This window comes from Rhinatrema bivittatum, chromosome 4, assembly GCF_901001135.1.
Source record: "Rhinatrema bivittatum chromosome 4, aRhiBiv1.1, whole genome shotgun sequence".
Lineage (NCBI taxonomy): Eukaryota > Metazoa > Chordata > Amphibia > Gymnophiona > Rhinatrematidae > Rhinatrema > Rhinatrema bivittatum.
This window is the reverse complement of record NC_042618.1, coordinates 401810489-401830078: the sequence shown is the minus strand read 5'-3', so window position 1 is coordinate 401830078 and position 19590 is coordinate 401810489. Positions and strand designations below refer to the sequence as shown.

At 43.6% G+C, this 19590-nt stretch overlaps 1 protein-coding gene across 1 annotated transcript in view; it reads left to right on the top strand.

Annotated features, from left to right (window-relative positions):
* TMF1 (TATA element modulatory factor 1) overlaps positions 1 to 19590 on the top strand; it is a 99142-nt gene that overhangs the window by 16635 nt on the left and 62917 nt on the right. Inside the window, exons 4-6 of the mRNA XM_029601066.1 lie at positions 12303 to 12429; positions 13847 to 13952; positions 18212 to 18354. Of these exons, the coding sequence (XP_029456926.1) occupies positions 12303 to 12429; positions 13847 to 13952; positions 18212 to 18354 (376 nt within the window). The remainder of the gene's footprint in view (positions 1 to 12302; positions 12430 to 13846; positions 13953 to 18211; positions 18355 to 19590) is intronic.

Sequence of the window (19590 nt, the reverse complement as noted above, 5' to 3'; positions counted from 1 at the left end):
CTTGATACACGTCATTGTACTAAAACTTGATATACATTACTGTGTAGACCTTTTGGGGTCCTATGGCTGACTACCATTGTGTATTTGATGGATGTTTTTAAAGTATGAATGAGTGTGTGTGTGGGTTTACATTTTAAGGACACATATTTCCTAACTTGTCTTTGAAACTTGTGATAAAGTTGTATGCTTTTCTCTTATAATTTGTGTGGTTATATACATATAGAGAAAGTGGTTCTTTTTCACCCATTGTGTATACCTGATACGGTAGCATAAGAACATGCCATACTGGGTCAGACCAAGGGTCCATCAAGCCCAGCATCCTGTTTCCAACAGTGGCCAATCCAGGCCATAAGAACCTGGCAAGTACCCAAAAACTAAGTCTATTCCATGTTACCGTTGCTAGTAATGGCAGTGGCTATTTTCTAAGTCAACTCAATTAATAGCAGAACTTATCAAATCCTTTTTTAAACACAGCTATACTAACTGCACTAACCACATCCTCTGGCAACAAATTCCAGAGTTTAATTGTGCGTTGAGTGAAAAAGAACTTTATCCGATTAGTTTTAAATGTGCCACATGCTAACTTCATGGAGTGCCCTCTAGTCTTTCTATTATCCGAAAGAATAAATAACCGATTCACATCTACCTGTTCTAGACTTTTCATGATTTTAAACACCTCTATCATATCCCCCCTCAGCCGTCTCTTCTCCAAGCTGAAAAGTCCTAACCTCTTTAGTCTTTCCTCATAGGGGAGCTGTTCCATTCCCCTTATCATTTTGGTAGCCCTTCTCTGTACCTTCTCCATCACAATTATATCTTTTTTGAGATTCGGAGACCAGAATTGTACACAGTATTCAAGGTGCGTTCGCACCATGGAGCGATACAGAGGCATTATGACATTTTCCGTTTTATTCACCATTCCCTTTCTAATTCCCAACATTCTGTTTGCTTTTTTGACTGCTGCAGCACACTGAACCGACGATTTCAATGTGTTATCCACTATGACGCCTAGATCTCTTTCTTGGGTTGTAGCCCCTAATATGGAACCCAACATTGTATAATTATAGCATGGGTTATTTTTCCCTATATGCATCACCTTGCACTTATCCACATTAAATTTCATCTGCCATTTTGATACCCAATTTTCCAGTCTCACAAGGTCTTCCTGCAATTTATCACAATCTGCTTGTGATTTAGCTACTCTGAACAATTTTGTATCATCTGCAAATTTGATTATCTCACTCGTCGTATTTCTTTTCCAAATCATTTATAAATATATTGAAAAGTAAGGGTCCCAATACAGATCCCTGAGGCACTCCACTGCCCACTCCCTTCCACTGAGAAAATTGTCCATTTAATCCTACTCTCTGTTTCCTGTCTTTTAGCCAGTTTGTAATCCACAAAAGGACATCGCCACCTATCCCATGACTTTTTACTTTTCCTAGAAGCCTCTCATGACGATCTTTGTCAAACACCTTCTGAAAATCCAAGTACACTACATCTACAGGTTAACCTTCATCTACATATTTATTAACTCCTTCAAAAAAGTGAAGATTTATGAGGCAAGACTTGCCTTGGGTAAAGCCATGCTGACTTTGTTCCATTAAACCATGTCTTTCTTTTTTTTTTTTTATATTAAAGTTTTTATTAGAGACCAAAAACAAGTATGCTTTACAAACCAACATACAAAACTGCAAGCAAATAAACAGTATACAAAACATAACCGTCTCTGTGTTATTTTCCCCCAATGAATAACCCCATAACCCCCCCCCCTCCCCGCCAATGTAACACTTTCATGCAAATAATACCCAGTGGAGAATTATCCTAGCTGCACATAAAGATTGTTGAAAATCACTCCTATGTACGAGTAGCTCTCCATAATTGGTACAGCTGCCAAACCCTCAGAAAGGTCCCATATTTCCCCTGTTTATGTGCAGTGATTTTACAGAGAGAGTATATCTTATCCACTCTGGCTTGTATAGCGGCCAAGGTGGGGCCGGGGGTCACCTTCCAGAGACAAGCTATTTCACATCTGGTTGCAGTTGCTACAAACTTTATAAGCTGCGAGCTGTATTTATCTCCCCGAACTACATCCCCATTCAGTAACGCAGTCTGAGGTGTGAACACCACAGCCACCTTTAGAATCCCAGCCACCCAACCAGCAACCTCTGACCACACCTGGGAAATAACCCTACACTCCCACCAGAGATGAAAAAATGTCCCCAACGCCCCACAGCCTTTCCAGCATCTATCAGAAAGAGCTGGCGAAATACGATGTAATCGCACCGGAGTATAATACCAGCGATAAAGCAATTTAAGGCCATTTTCCACTAAAGAAGCAGAAATGAGACCCTTCCCCATGGTGGAATAAGTCTCTTCCCAGAAATCTTCGTCGACTGCCTCCCCAAAATCTTTCTCCCATGCCGTAACATAACCCGGGATAGCGTTAAGGTCACCATTTAACAGTTTATAGATCTTAGACAGAAGATGCGGGACTTTGTCAACCTCCTTACAATAAACTTCAAACAAGGAGACCGGTGCTTGTAACTCCTGCTGCAACCCAGAACGTAAGCAGTAGTTCCGAAGTTGCAGATACCGATAACTTTCCCGTGGTTCCAGTCCAAAACGAGCTTGTAGCGCCTCAAAGGGCACCCAGCCATTATTTTCCCATAATTGCTCGCAAGTACATATGCCTGTCTGGAGCCACGCTTGGAATGCCCCATGAGCTCGGCCCTTCAAAAAATCCCCATGAAAAAAGGGGGAAGCATTAATTGAGCCTACCCTATTGCCAATTAGTACCCTTCTCCAGGCTTTCCAAATCTGCAAGGTGTTATATATGGGAGGTGGAATATCCGGCTGCTTAGGCCACTCTGAACATGGCCGCCAAACTAAAGCCGCTAAGGGGCGTATCCCCACCACTCGTTGTTCAAATTCAATCCACTGTTTACCCTTCCCCTTACTGTGCCAATCTGCTATCCCTCGGAGCTGCGCCGCAACGTAGTACCAAATCAGGTTAGGTACAGCCAAGCCCCCATGCAGTTTTGGGCGAAACAGCACTCTACGTGCTACCCTAGGCTGTTTACCCTGCCAAATATATTTCATCAAACGACGTTGCCATTTCTCCAAGAGAGGCACAGGAATAGGAACTGGAAGAGTCTGGAACAGATAGCAGAGCCTGGGGAGCACATTCATTTTAATAACAGCTATCCTTCCAAGCCAGGAAATATGATATCGACTCCACTCTTCAAGTTCTTTATAAATTTTCGCTAAAAACCATGCCTTTCTATATGTTCTGTGATTTTGATGTTTAGAACACTTTCCACTATTTTTCCTGGCACTGAAATCAGGCTAACCGGTCTGTAGTTTCCCGGATCGCCCCTGGAGCCCTTTTTAAATATTGGGGTTACATTAGCTATTCTCCAGCCTTCAGGTACAGCTCAAACCTATGCCATCGATCGAGACATGCTGCCCTTGGTGCCGCAATATCATCGATACCATGATACCATTGATGCTGCGGTACCTTCAGTGTCCCAGTGCCCTTGATGCTGAGGTGCCCATGGTACATTGATGCCACTGTACCTGTGAAACCCGCGACGCCCACAGAACCCTCGATGCCTTAGAGGCCCTCGATCCCATCAAGGTTTGTGTATGGCCACTTTGAGGCTGTTGATGTTGAAGCAGTGGCAGGCCCTTGAGGTGCGTAGCCTCAATGCTGCGGCAGCCCTCGACACTGTCGAGTGTGTGTATCGTGAGGCCACAGCCTCCCATTAGCTTGTCGTGGTATGTGGCCTCAATGCCATTGCGATACGGTGCTGCCACGATACCCCTGATGCCTTTGAGGCCCTCGGGCCACTGATGCCTCTTGTTCCCGCCTCAACCTCGTTGAGCACCACTAACCATGGACTGGATTTGCTATTGAGCGCCCTGGTCATCCCTGAGGCCATCGATCGTCTGGGTTCTTGGAAGCCCTTGTGTGGCAGGGTTTTTTTTGGCCTTGAACAGAGCAAGCACAGGGGTTGCCATCTACTCGAGGCACCCTGGTACACTGGGGCATCCGAGCGCAGTGGTCCCGTGCCCTTGGTGGTGTCCTCTTACAAGGCCCTGAGGAGTGCTATGCTGTCCCTTCATGGGCTACAGCTCTTGGAGCTTTAGTGCTCATGAGACCATTGAGCTTGCTGCAACGATGCCCTCAGATGTATAAGTGAGCTGTCTTGGGCATCGATGATCTGTGTATAGGTTGCAGGGCCTCTCCCTGCAGACGCACATGGCTTCCTTGGTACCACCAGTACATCAATACCTTTGGACACCGGAGACTCCATTGGGCTCACCGGGCAGTCGATATCCATGGGTGCCAGGGATGGTGCTATATGCTGTCGAACATATCAAGCGCCATTGAAGCCCTGGGTGCAGAGTCGCTAGGTGCACATGTTGTGGCTTTGTGTTGGTGAGCACGAAAGTACCATGGGCCCTGTCACCGCTCTAGGCACCAGTGGCTGAGGTCGTTGGCTGCAGGCCATGACCGCAGAATCCCATGAGCACCTTCGGTCGTCAGGGACTTCGCTGCTGTCGTTCCCTGAGGGATTCGAAGGTGAGCCATTCCTGGTGCAGTTTGAGAGCCCACCTCTTGCAGCATTGTCAGTTACTGGAGGGGCAATGCTATAGACACTGTCATCCTCCACCATGCCTTACCCAGAGCACCACTGCTTCTGGGGACACCATCGTCACACTGTTCTTCTTCACTCCTCTGGAGTTACTGTTGGGGAATGCTAGGCATCTACTCCAAGTGCTTTGGGTAATGGCAGATGGCATTCTCCTTGTCTGTGCAATCCTTAGTCATACCAGGGTTCTGCCATCATCCCATCATGGTCTCAGCCTCCTCTTCAGTTCTGCACTGCACAGTGCTGAGGATCACTGGCAGGGGAGGCATCATCACACACCCTGTGCTTTGTTGTGGGGCAGCGTGAAGCCACCAACTCTGGCACGTGGTGCGCTGTCCTCGCTGTGGGGTGGGATTTTGCACACAGGCATGGTGCATGGGACCATAGGTGTGCCGCCATCCGTAGGATGGGATACTGCTGCAAGAATACTACTCAGCGTGCTTTTACGGCAAAGAGCTCATTCCTCCGGTTGCCCTCTGCCATCTAGGTGTCTGTGTGTGTGTGTTTGGATTTCCCGCAGGACTGACCTAGGACTGTGTTCGGGAGTCCTCTCCTCCCTTAGCAGAGGAATGTGTCTTTCGACCTCTCCTGTGTCCAAAACTCCTGTTTGGTGGGGAAGCCTCTGAGGGCTCCAGCCCTGGCAAGTTTTTCTCTGAACCAAGGGCCTTGATTCTTGAATCTGTGCATCTCCTTGGAGGCCGGGGATTGGCAGCAGCAGTCTTTGGACTGTTTTTGCTGGGGCTCCTCCGTGGATTATGGTGGTGACCTCCCTTATCTGAAGCTTGCTGCCTGTGGTGGTTTGGTCACTTCGGCACCTCAGCAATCAGTGATTGTGTCTCTGCTTCCCTCTGTGCAGTTGAAAGGTCTTTTGGGATCGGGCGGCACTAATCCTGTTGCTTCGCTCTCCCCTCTGGAAGGGGAGATTCTACTGGGTTCCAGGACAACTCTTATATGTTCCCCTCTGGATGCTCTTCTGTGCATCCCTTTGAGGGGTGTCCCTCGTTCCTCCATTCCCAGAGAATGGATGGCTCTGCTCTGGCTGGTGTGTTCTCGGTTTCTCACCAGCCTCGAGGACCGGTCGAGTGGTAAAGCACTCTCCCTTGGTCGCTGTAAGACGCAACAGGTTTATCCATGAGGGAGCCTGCCTGGTGTTGCTCTCCAGTGACCAACCTGGGTCTCACCTGTTCAGGAGTCACTTTGATACCTGCTGGCCTCTGGGGGCATCTTTTCTTAGGGACCACTATCGCCAATCATTCTCTCCTGTGGGACCCTTCTCTGGGAGAAGAGCTCTAGTCCATCAAATGGGCGATCATGCCTTTCACCCTTTTGCCATGTCCATGGCTGAGGGAGTTGGGGGCCAAGTAACCCCACAGCAGAGGTGATGCTCTTGAGATAGCATGCGAGCTATTCTTCCCCTTTGGGAACACCCTGTCTGCGGACGGGGGAGTCTTGGGTCATGTAACGATTGTCCATTGCTCGACTATGTCTTTCCTGGGGGCAGGGGGGAGGGATAGTGTACCTCAGCCGGATGCTTGGCAGTCTGTTCTGAGATCACCCTGGACCTGCCCTGGTGCCCGGTTTCCGGCCCGGTAATGAAACCCTGTTCTACCGGGGTTTGCACATGTGACTCCCCAGCTTCCTGTCTCCTAGTGTAGTTTCGGGATTTCTCCGCTGGAGCATTCTCTGTTTCCGCTGTTCCAAGCAGGCTGAGGTCTCTATCTTGGTGGGTAACTCCCTGCAGGATTCAGGAGTGAGTTGTTCGCTTGGGGTTCATAGACATCCTGGCGACTTGTGCTTGCCTTGGCAGTCCGCCAGTCTGCCTCCTTGTGTTCTTCGCTCCTTCCGACTTCCGGTTGGATTGTTGAGGGGAGGATAAGCTAAGGCACTCATGGTACAGGATACACCATGTTTTTCCATGTATTTCCCCCATGCTCTGGCCAATACTGCCTTTAGCTTTTCTCATTTCTCTAGGCTATCTTGCTCCCCTGTGCTATCGTGTGCCAGGGTAGATTAACCTGTTCTTTTTTTTTTTTTGTGTTTAATCTGTTTTTATTTGCAAACCATAAGAACAATACAGAATGCAATATATAATCAAACAGCAGGTTGCAACCATTATACACCAACAATTATGAACTATAAGAAACATAAATAACCTTTGTATGCACACAATGTTCAAAAATTCAGAACAGCTCAAGCAAAAACATACGACTGTAATACCCAAATAAAGAAAGAGAGCCATCGTGCATACTCAAATAGATTAACCTGTTCTTGACAGGTGCTCTTAGGTGAGCTTCAGGCCTATCTTATCTCTCTGCTTGGGAGTTTTTGGGCTACAGGTGTGTTTCAGGGATTGCCCTTCATCCCCTTAAACTCTTGACGCTGTCCTGCACAGTCAGCTAGGTCTGCTGCTTTGGCACGTAGTGTCTATCCCAGGCCCTGCCTTGATTTGCTGCTTGTTCTTCCAAGCGTTGCTTAGGTTTCTTCTGTCCATTATGGTTAGCAGTAGAGATGTGCTTCGTTTTTTTTATCCCGGGTCAGCCAACCAGGTCTTTTTTTTTTTTTTCCCTCGGCAATTTTCACAGAAAAAAACCAAACCCACCCAACCCTTAAAATTTAGTTATTTACACCCCCCCCATTTTGGCGCGGGCCATCCATTGCTCCTTCCATGTGACGGGGTCCGACCAATGGCACCGGTAGCCCCTGTTACATGGTAAGGGCAAAGGGCCACTGGCGCCATTTTGTTTACTGGCTGCTGACAGCCCGAGAGAATGAGATTGCTCCAGGGATCCCTGCTGGACCCCCACGGATTTTAGGCAAGTTTTGGGGGGAGTCCGGAGGGTGGGGGGGGGGGTTGTAAATAACTAAATTTTAAGGGTTGGGTGGTTTTTTATTTTATTTTTTTTTTTTAAATAAAGGTGCCCTTCCCCCTGCGCTAACCCGAACAATGAATTTTCCCCGAAGTTCGGGGAAAATCCGTCTCGGGATTCGGGTCCTCCGAATCCCGATTGCACATTACTAGTTACCACATCACCGAATCCCGATTGCACATCACTAGTTACCACATCACGTCACTAGTTACTGGTCTGACCCAGTGTGACATATTCTTATGTTCTTACCAGCCAAACCTGGACTCTCTTCTACAGAGACATTTGGTCCTTTGGATGTCAGCAGACCGCAGTATCTCTCTGGGGTCTCTTGGACCCCAGTGTGTTTTCGGTTGTCGTTTAGCACCGATGCTGTGCGGTCTTCTTCTAAGAGTCATTTTCTTGCCTACAGCTCTGGGTTCTTCCTGTATCCAGGAGGTTCTAGACCTACTGCTGTCAGGGTTTATTATCAAGAACCCTGCTTGTACTGTTTTCCATGATGCGGAGTTTGCTTCTGCTTGTACTCCCATCACTCCTCTGCCTTAGGTACCCCTGCTATGCAGGAGGGTGGGTGTCTTAGTCTTTTCTATAATTTTTCTTTTTAAAACTCAACTCTTCTCCAGCCTGGAACCCTGGTGGGTCGGCTGCCTCACAAACAAAAGGGAGAGAGGTGGTGCTTTCAGCACTGTAAGGTTTCCTGTTTTTTCCTGCTCGGACAGCCTATAGCTAGGGATTCACCCATATGTGAGGACTACCATCCTGCTTGTCCTAAGAGAAAGCAAAGTTGTTTACCTGTAACAGCGGTTCTCCTAGGACAGCAGGATGTTAGACCTCATGAAACCCACCCGCCTTCCCTGGGAGTTGGTTTCACCATGTATTAGCTATTTCATGGACTGAGGGACTCTGCCTAGGAGGCAGGGTGATGACTACAGCTGCACTTGCTCAGTATGGCGTGTTCGAGAGTTCTAGAATCTGAGATCAAAGTTCTGTGCTGGGCTCCATCTGATGAGGTCACCCATGTTGAGGACTAACATCCTGCTGTCCTAGGATAAGCAAGTCTGCTTTACTGCATCAGTGCTTATAACAGGGGGGATGGCCATCTCCACTCCTGAAGAGCCATATACAGCCTAGTTTTCAGGGTATCCATAATGAATATGTAAATGAAAGATTTGCCTGCACTGCCTCCACTGAATGCAAATGTATCTCATGTATATTCATGGTGGATACCCTGCAAACTAGACCTATTTTGTGGCTCTTGAAGACTGGAGTTGGCCACCCTTGGCTTATAGAGTGACTGCTGGCTCTTTTTTGAGGGTGGGGGTTAAGTGTTGTCTGTAAATGTTCCCTGTATTTACTTATCAGAGCATGTTGTGATTTTTGGATATGGCATCTATTTAAAAACTGTCCTCCCCTTTCTGTATTTTTATAGATACTCTTAGTAAACTGATTTCAGTAATACTGACCTGGGCTTCTGGCATCAGGGCAGGAATGCAGCTCCATGTGTGGAACTGTACTGATGTCACTACAGGAGCTTCATGCCAGCATCACATTAAAATTTCAAGGTCCCACTATCAGAGTACTAGGATAACTCTGTTCCCCCTCCAAAACAAAAACACAGGAGGGAGGTTGGCCTAGTAGCTCATTGGTGGTGCTGCTTACTGCTGTACAAAGAATTTGGGTTCTATTCCTTGTCCAGGTTTCTGCTCCCTAAGTCATTTTGGGGTTGCTGCAGAGGTAGCGTTCATAGCCCTGGGAGGTATTGGAGTAATGGGGAGGAGAGTCCTAGCCATTGGCCCTGTAGTGACACCTAGTGGCCAGACTTAGGGTGCACATTAGCCAAGTTCTTGATGGAGCTGCGGTTTGTGGCTCCTGACTGCGAATTATGCTGTGATGGCTTGGCTGAGTTGGGAGAGGGATCTAAGAATAAGGGGAAAAATTCCTTAAGTAGCTGCAAATGATGGCTTCTGCTGTCGTACCCCCAGCAGAGGCCATTTCTAGATGAGGGTGAAATTTCTGGGCCAAAATTAAAAGGGACTTTTATTTTAAAACTGATGATGTTTCCAAAATCCCAGTCGCTTATGGTAAGTAGTGTTCATTTGCAGCATTGTTCCTTAAAAAAGAGAAAAAAATCCAGTCCTCCAGTAAAAGTATGTAAGCTGAGCCCATTGCAACTTCTGTTTTATTTTAGGGTCCGGAAATTTCTATATTGTCATATATGCATTATTATGGTAATCCCAAGCATGCAGAAGCAAAATAGTGGTGAGAAGGAAAAGGATGCAGAAACTCCAGATTAGTGCTAACAGAATTGTATAATGTGCAAAAATGTATCAATGATAAAATATACATTTAATACAAATACTATATAAATAATTACCAATAGTATAAATGGTGTGAGTCCTGAAATAGCCATGTTTGGGGTAAATCTGCCTGCATTAGGAGTAAACCTTGTTTGAATTTTCCTAAAAACATGAAATCAAATAAAATTGAAAGAATATGAAAATACTCATAACTTCAAAAGATGTTGTCCCAACAGTAAGAGGACTCAATCTGAAGTGCTGTCAGTCTGAGGAAGATTTCCATTCAGTCCCAGGAAGTATTTTAGAGCTCCACCAATGTCTTATTTTGCTTGAAAATGTTTTCAAGTCACATGGGACTACCAAGGTAGCTTCTCTTCAGACAAAATGCAAGAGACTGAAAAAAGCTGTGCTGCTGCAGTGTACTTCTATAGCTTTTGTCGATATGCTGTTGCTATTACTATGGTGATCAACCTGTCCATTTCCCAAGCACATACTTGTGGATAATTGAGAGAGTTAAATTGAAAATTACTTAAAAAAAAAACAAACAAAAAAAAACAGAGAACTAGCCAGAGTAAAATTATTCTGTATGCCAAAAATCGTCAGCAAAGGCCAATAAAGTATAAATAGTTTGCCTCACCTCAGAAACATGTCTCTTGGCATGGTGACGTATTTTTCTTAGGTCTTAAAATGTTTTTAAATGTTCTGAGCTTTAGAAATCGTTGTCATAGTTACCATTTCATGTGGTACTCTTGGGAAAAAATAGCATATAATATAAAATCAAGCTTACTAACAGGCCGATACAGTACAGTACGCTCTGATGGAGCGCACTGTTAACCTGCCATTGGACGCACGTTTTCCCTTACCCCTTATTCAGTAAGGGGTGGAAAACGCGTGTCCAACCCGCCGAACCTAATGGCGCCCTCAACATGCAAATGCATGTTGATGGCCCTATTAGATATTCGCGCGCGATTCAGAAAGTAAAATGTGCAGCCAAGCCGCACATTTTACTTTCAGAAATTAGCGCCTACCCAAAGGTAGGCGCTAATTTCTTCCGGCACTGGGAAAGTGCACAGAAAAGCAGTAAAAACTGCTTTTCTGTGCACCTTCCGACTTAATATCATGGCGATATTAAGTCGGAGGTCCCGAAGAGTAAAAAAAAGTTTAAAAAAAGAAAAAAAAAATTGGACATCGGCCGGCGGCTGTCGGGTCGAAAACCGGATGCTCAATTTTGCCGGCGTATGGTTTCCGAGCCTGTGGCTGTCAGCGGGCTCGAGAACCGACGCCAGCAAAATTGAGCGTCGGCTGTCAAAACCGCTGACAGCTGCTGCTTCTGTCAAAAAGGAGGCGCTAGGGATGCGCCAGTGTCCCTAGCGCCTCCTTTTGCCCGTTTCTACCGCCGGGCCTCATTTGAATACTGTATCGCGCACACAGGCGAGTGGCCTGTGCGCGCGCTGGGAGAGCGGGCGTTCGCCCGCTTTCCCGTGGACTTTACTGAATCGGCCTGAAAATAAGAGAAGGTGACACAGAGATGCACACTAACCCAAAAGAAGCCAGGCTAGCTGAGCATGGAGTGTGTATTCCCTGTATCTTATCTCTGCAGCAATGTATTCAGTTTTAGCCAGCCAATACACTGGGAATAGGATTTATGTATTTTCTGAAGAAAGCAGGGAATTCCATAGTGCTTATCGTACTGAGAGATCCTTAGCTTGCAAAATATTATACACAACGTTGCAAAGCTCCAGTAATGTCCAAATGTGTTTTGGTATTATAGGTGTATTGAATCAAGAGTGTAGAGCCCCACAGAGGATCCCGTGAAATTACCCTGTCAGATATGATTCCTGAACTTTATTTTCTGAAAAGAAGACATGAGAACTAGATAATTTTCCTGGTACAGAGCAGCTGGTATTGAAATGATATCTAAAATGTAGAGAGTGCGGAATTTCCAAATGTTTGAACATTAAAATAGAATTGGTATATGGGATCTGATGTGCTAAAGGGTTTTCCCATTGTTTGTGGGGAAGAGTGCTTGGGACATCAAGACCTGTTGGCTTAGATTTTAGTGAGATTTCTTAGCTTCTCTGCCTCATTAATCTAGAAGAATCTCAAACAGTCATGGTTTTCAGAAAATTAAAACATGCAAAAGCTGTTTTCAGGAACCATGTTAACCTGACCACCCATGCACACCTTTAATTCTTCTAATTTGCGGCCATGCCTTTCCTTCATCAGTCTGTAACTTTGAATTTCTGTCACCAACAAAGTGCGAGAATGGAGGTTCTAAGAATGTTGGACACTAAACCCCACATCACAGCGAGACTGGGCCAGCAAGAAAGATTGTATTAACAATATAAATAAAATTAGATGCAAAAAGCAGAATTGTGTGTGTTCTTTTTAGTTAAAACATTTAACATGTCTTCTGGGTCTCTGTCTAGGAGGAGCTGCTTTGAAATCTGTTAAAACTAATGCAATTATTTTTTTCAATTTAGTGAAATGTTTCGGCTTAAAGAAGAAAGCAGTAGTATTTTATTGCTCAGAGAAGAATTTACACAGCGCATAGCAGAAGCGGAAAAGAAGGTGCAGTTAGCTTGCAAGGACAGGGATGCAGCTAAAAAGGTAACTGCTCCATTTTAACTCTACGGAGAGTGTTCCGGTGGCAGCTTTAACTTTTATAGCCATGGAAAATGATGTTGGAAACATCACAGATGCATGTCCTTTATTAATTTGCTAATGCAGGGAAAAATATGAGATTGATCAGCATATCCATTTTCATACCTAATCCAGATTACTTTGCCATGTCAAACTCAAGTTAGCAATGAAAGGCACAAAACCGTTTCAGGAGATGACTGGTAGGAATGGACTAAGAAGTGTTTAGTCTGAACATATGTCTTGAAGGTGATCCATCTTTGCATTGAAGCTTGCTGCTTCAGACCACATTGCCATATAAAACGGTGCCCAGGGACTGGAAAAATATTTGGATAACATGGGTACAAGCTGGAATTTTTAGAAACCAGAGATGTGTTTTTTCCTTATTTATCTTCAGATTTTTGCTCTTTATTTTTTACTTTTCTGTGTTTTATTTTCCTTTTTACGCTCTTCCCCCTCCCCCCATTCAACCTCATCTCATATTGGCCAGGCAGCAGCAGCAGTACCCAGTATTTTTCCACTCCTGCATACCAGTTTGTAGCACATGGATAGTTCAAAGTTTTGTTTCAGCAAATTGCAACACTTGTACTAAATATTGTACAAGGTCTACTTTAAGTACTTCTTTGTTATTTAACCAAAGTTTATGATAAGGGACCACTGTACTATAATTTTGGTGTCTGGCGTGGTAACTTTATTGTAGAGATGTATGTTAGCAGTAACACAGAAAAATATAGATGTGGAATGATTCAAGTGCATATTCCAGATGTGTTGTGAGACACAAAGGCTAAGGGCTAAAAAATGTTAATCATTCAGTGAGCTACTTGGGGTATATTGCTCAATTTGTAAAGTATCCTGGATGTAAAATAAAGAGAAAATACTTTTAACCCTTTTAAACATGTTTACTTCTCAGTAAAGCAGGAATATATTGTGGTTTCCTTGAGCACTGTTAAAGCTTGTTAGCCATTGGCTTGTAGTTTAGGACTGTGATATTTAATGAATTTCACCTCTTGGTCATAGTCTCTGGCAAATTAAAATGCTTGATTGTTCTCAATTCCTTTAATAACACATGCAATTAATATTTGTGCTGATAATTAATTTGGGTGGGGATCTGTAATCATCAGGTGTCCTCTAAAATGACAAGAAGGCTTTAGATGTAGTATTTTGCATTTTAATTGTTTGCAACTAGTTCTTTATGCATCACGCTCACATCTTCCTTATCACTATTTTCCTGTTCTGTTTTATTGTATATTTTGAATGATTTAATATAAAATAAAGATATGCTTCCCCCCCCCCCTAGAAATCTAAATAGCACTTGGAAATATCAAATGTGAAAATATTTTGTAATTACAAATCTTGACTTTACAAGGACTGCTTATCTTGGTTTTAGGAAGTAAAGACTGTGAAAGAAGAATTAGCTACTAGGTTAAACAGTAATGAAACATTTGAACTATTGAAAGAAAAGGATGCACAGATCAGCGAATTACTGGAAGAAGGTGGGCATGGGTAAACTTTATACCCATATTTATTTATTTTATAAGCTGTGATCATTTCTTGTAGTATTTGACCAGTTCCTTAGCTCACTATACATAGAATATTTCTCATTTTTCAAATATTTTGGCACCTAATGTGAAATGCCTTTCTTGGCATTTTGAAAATGCTTTTACCTATTTCTCTTGCAAGTGTTGAAATGCCTATTGTCCACCTAATTATGTGACTCATTGAAATTTGTAACATGTAGGAGTAGCTTGATTATGGTATATAAAAGCCATGCAATTAAGCTAAAAGGTTAAATTATTACAAATAAATGGGTGAGCTTCCTTAGCTTTTGGGTAGGTCATCTCTAAGAAGTGGGTTATGGACTCTTCCAGCAGATAGAGACAGAGCAAAAGCTGATGTTACGGGTATGTTGTCCCGCCCCTGACATCAGCCCGTCAGTATTCTCAGTCTCCAGCAGATGGTGGACATGCATTTCTCTTCCGGGGTTGCCTTTGAGTTTAAAAAAAAATAGAAAAGTTGCCTCCTGAGGTGATACCATGCAGTCCCTCCCTCAGTAGAGTGCCTCAGTCTGATAGTCTTGACTGGTGTGACCCTAAATTCCAATTAGCGATTGAAAGCCGATAGAGGCTCTGCAGTGAAGACTTTAGCCCTTCCCCCCGTAGCCGGGAACCCATTGCTGCTCTCAGCCAGAGGGGGCTGAGCTCAGGTAAAAATTTTTAACTTTAAATAAAAAAAAGTGCCACTCGTGTCTCTGGGCAGTCCTGTGAAGTGAGGAGAGAGTGCAGGCACAGTGGGTTGAGCAGCCGTTTGGCTAGGCCCCACTTGTAGGCTTCTCCCATTTTGGCATGCGGTAGGCGTGCCTCTTTTTTGCTACAGATCGTTGGCACTCGCTTGCGCATCCAGGTGCGAGCCCATTCTTGATTGTGTGTGCATTTGGGCATTCTTCCTTCTGGACGCACATTTAGGCATCTGTCCTGGGTGTCCAGTAGGACCAGCGACTTAGGCACAGGGGCTTGGACGCACATATTGGGGGGATTTTAAAAGGGTTACGCACGCATGAAACAACAGTATATAAATGTGTTGCCTGCAATGAAGACTAAGAACTCGGTGGAACCAACTCCTTCAACCACTTCACACAAGAATCACTTTTACACCGGCTATCTATTGATGGTTACAGCCAACAGTACTTTACGAGGGTGCTCTCCTCCAACCGCTTCATTATCATGTCTTACTAGTCACAGGTGTCTCCATTATGGGGTGGGGCGCCCACATGGGAACAACGTCTACAGACCAAGTTTCTGGAACTCTGAGTGATTCACAATACACTGCATGCCTTCAGCCACATCCTCTGAGAGAAAAACAGAATGATCCAGACAGACAGCAAAGTTGCAATGTTGTACATAAACAAACAGGGAGGACTAGAGCAACAATGAACAACCTAACTATGAATCTGTCTTTTTATGTACAGATGCTAAGGCGCTATTTCTGTCGATTTGATACTGTGGTAATCTGCCTCAATTTTATTGTAATCTGCTTGGAGACCATTTGTGGTTTAAAAAAAAAAAAATAAAATGTCAACAAAAAAAAGGATCATGGATTTTATGCCAAGAAGCTAAGCACACATGGCAGTGGGCGATAACGAATGGGGTCATACTTCAAGCCCCTTAATTGCAAGGTATAGTAAACACCCATGTAGACACACATCAGACTATTTCACCCTCTCAAGTGGTCCTTGCAACAGACCATAGCTGATCATCCATCCAGAATTTGGGGTTAGCCTTTGATCAACTTCTTCGCAACTTAATAGAATCAAAAATTAAGTTGATTCTGCTCCATGCTGTCCAGTACTCTACGTGAGGCTCAAGATGCTCTCCTAATTCCCTGGAGTGCAGGCCTTAAGTACGCTTTTCCACCTATACAGTTTATAATGAGAACCATTCAGAAACTCATGCAGGACCAGCCACCATGGCCAAGACAAACATGGTATGCCTATCTAGTGCAAGTGGCCTATACATCTGGGAAATGACCCATGTCGCCTGTCTCAGGAAGAGGGCTCTCTTCTACACCCTGCCCTTCCAAGACTCAATCTCATGGCATGGATATTGAGCACTTGAGTCTAGCGCAGTGACACTTAGAACATACTCCTGTTTGTGAGAAATCCATCCACAAGAAAAAAGTTGCTCTTGTAGGTGGAAATGTTATTCCAAATGGTGTGCCTCCCACAACCTTGAGCCATCTTTAGGCCTATCTTCAGTCTCTTTCTTACAATATGGACTGGCCATAGCATTGATGCATGTGCTTCTTAGTCCTGTTGCAGCTTATCATTCTCCAGAAAATGGAGTGCATATTTCTCTGCATTCCCTTGTCTCGAAGTTCATGAAAGGCCTTTTGCAAATGCACCCACCAGTTTATAAACCACCAGTACCTTGGGACATTAGTATAGTCCTCACTTAACCTGATGCAAGCTCTGTTCGAACCCTTAAAAATGTCATCTTTAAAATACCTAACCTGGAAGATGCTCTTTCTTGTGGTGGTTACTTCTACTCGATAAGCGGTGAACTTCAAGCGCTTATGCATTACACACCAAATACGCAATTCTTTCATGATAAAGTGGTACTCCAGAACGCATTCCAAAATCTTGCCAAAAGTAGCACTGGCATTCCATTTAAACCAATCAATAGTACTACCTATGTTCTTCCCAAGATCTCGTGCTTATTTCGGAGAAAAAGCACTGCATTCTTTGGCCTGCAAGTGAGCCCTAGCGTACTATAAATGTCGTATGCAAGCGCACAGGAAAATGTCACAGCTGTTTGTCTCATACAATCTGAACAGATTTAGCACAGCTGTAACTAAGAGAACTCTTTCCAATTGGATTATGAGTTGCATTCAGCATTGCTAGCAGGCAGCTGGTCTTGATCTCATTTACACAGTCAGAGCTCACCAGGTTCGAGCAACAGCTTCTTCATTTGTGCACCTCAGAGAGATTCCTGTTGAAGACATTTGTAAAGCAGCTATCTGATTGTCTGTGCATACGTTTACATCACATTACAGTCTGGATTCCCTAACTACAATAAAGTGGAACAGGTGGTTTTGCAACATTTTAATACAAAATTAGTCTTCTATCCATGACTGATTCTGGGTTGCTTATATGAAATACTCCACTACAACATTTTAGCTTGGGACTCCCCACAGATCATGGTTAATTCAGCTCTGCTTATCAAAGGGAAAAAAGCGAGTTTGCTTAGCATAAACAGTGTTTTCTGTAGATAACAGGATGAATTAGCCCTGAGATGCCTGCTCTCCTTCCTGGACAGCAGACTATCTCTTTTCACTATCATTCTAATGCCCACATCTGTTCAGTAGAGCTCAAACTTATATTAGCTTGGAGATATTTCCAATCAGTGCCACCTGATGATGTCACCCACAGGTAATGGCTAATTCATCCTGCTATCTACAGAAAACACCATTTACGGTAATCAAACTTGCTTTTTTTCTGTCCTTAGAGTTTTTCTTTTTCTCTTTTTAATTTTAAACTATTTTTTTTTGTTTTGCTTTGCTTTGCTCTTCCCTCCCTCCATTCAGCTTCTTCCTCTTTCAGCCTCTCCTCTATGTTTTTCAGTGGCAGAGGATAACCTTGGATCATAAAAGTGGTAGTTTTCCCTGCTGGCTTAGAGTTGTCCTGAACTATAGCAGCCTGGTACCTGAGATTTTTCCACCTCTGAACATTTTCCTTTCAAACCCCAATTTTTTTTGAAACTTTGATTCCAGTCTCCATTAACATATTTTGTCTCTACCCATCTTTCTGTTCAGTAAGCTTCTTGCAGTTTTTGTGCTTTGAAATAGGTTGAACTTAGACTTGATAACTTATTTTAATGATATTTTGTAATTACATTTCCTATTCTTTATATACACATGCATATTGATCAACTGGCGATGAATATAAAGTAATGAAACTCATTCATTACCAGGGGTCTAGACATGATATATGTTTAGAATGTTTCATTAATCTGTGTTTTAGATCATAATTATAAAGTGTGTTTCCAATATAAGAAATTCCTCATACTCTACTTTTGATAAACATTTGTTTATCAAAAGTAAAGAATGAAAGATTAGCATTATGGGCAAAAAAGGTAAATGAGGTAGGATGCTAATTTCTCATCTTATATTCATGAGACGTATTAATAAGTACAGAGATACTACTTGAATAACGAGGGCATTTTTGTTTGATAACAGCTGTATTATTTTTGCTTTGCAGGTGAAAAGCTTTCAAAACAGCAGCTGCGCAACTCCAATGTAATCAAGAAGTTAAGAGCTAAGGAAAAGGACAATGAAAATACCAATGCAAAACAGAGTAAAAAGATTAAAGAGCTTGAAGATGAGTTGCAGTATTTAAGACAGGTTGATATAAAACTTTTTTTCACTTGTTTTTCTTCCAGTGCTTGTTAGGCTCTGGTATTTAATAAGCTTTTACAACTATTTGTTTCTTCCTTATTTATATTATATTTCACTTTTTCAGACACTTAAAAGCAGATTATATTCAGGTACTGTGTAGGTACCTGAAGCAGTGGAAAGTGAAGTGATTTGCCCAGTGTCACAAGGAGCAGCAGCAGAATTTGAACCTTAGCTGCCCTGGTTCACAGACTGCTGCTCTAACCACTAGGCTACTCCTCCCCTCCATTCTTCCTTTGTTGCAAAGTACAGGACTTTGCCCTTCAGGAAGTTTGATAAATGTTTTTATTGTGATGGCTTGCCCATATTATTTTTTTCTTTTTTACTTCTCCTTTATTTCCTTTCAGTGCAAAAGGGCTTTCTTTAATGGGACAGAGAATATCTATCTCATTTAAGAATACTGAATAATTTCAAAAGAATCACAGTTTGTCTATTCTAAATTGCAGAATTCAGTAGCCTGGGAGGTTATGTCTTGTTGAATGGCAAATGATATGGTCAAGGAGATTAGATGTTTTGGAGAAAGCAGTAATGTAATTTGGACTGAAAGATTCTGCCATTCTGTAAATTGCCAAAATGAAGATTATATAGTTTAGAAATGTTCATAGGGCCCTGTTCTGTTAAACTCTAGTATGTCCATCAATCATTTTTAATTCATAAGGTGGTGTATGCTAGGCAGGTATATAGTTAAACTAGAACACAGAGCTCTAAGAGCCAGATTTGTGATTTTTGCCAGCTGTTTCCTAGCATGTAGCCAGATGGACTCAGGACCAATGGGTTATATGCTCCCTTGCTAGCAGATGGAGATGGAATCGGGTTTCAAAGCTGATGTCACCTTATATATATCCCTGCAGTGACCTCAGCTCTCCAGTATCTCTCCTTCTAGCAGATGTGGATGTGCTTTCCCTACACCAGCCTTGGCGGTATAGGGAATTGCAGTACTCATTAGAAGAAGAAATTTTACCTTAAATTGGAGAAAGATTGAATCCTGCTCTCCTGCGGTGATACCTAAAGGTCCCTCCCCCAGTCGAGAATTCCTGAGGCGATTTCCGAGATCCCTCAGATGTGTGCCTTGGTCCGGTAGCCGGCTCCTGGCGTGGACTTTGCTGCTGAAGCAGCTAAAAGGCAGCGGGTGCAGGAAGCTGAGCGTGGCGGTGATGGCCTAAGCTCTCTCCCCCCGCAGCCGGA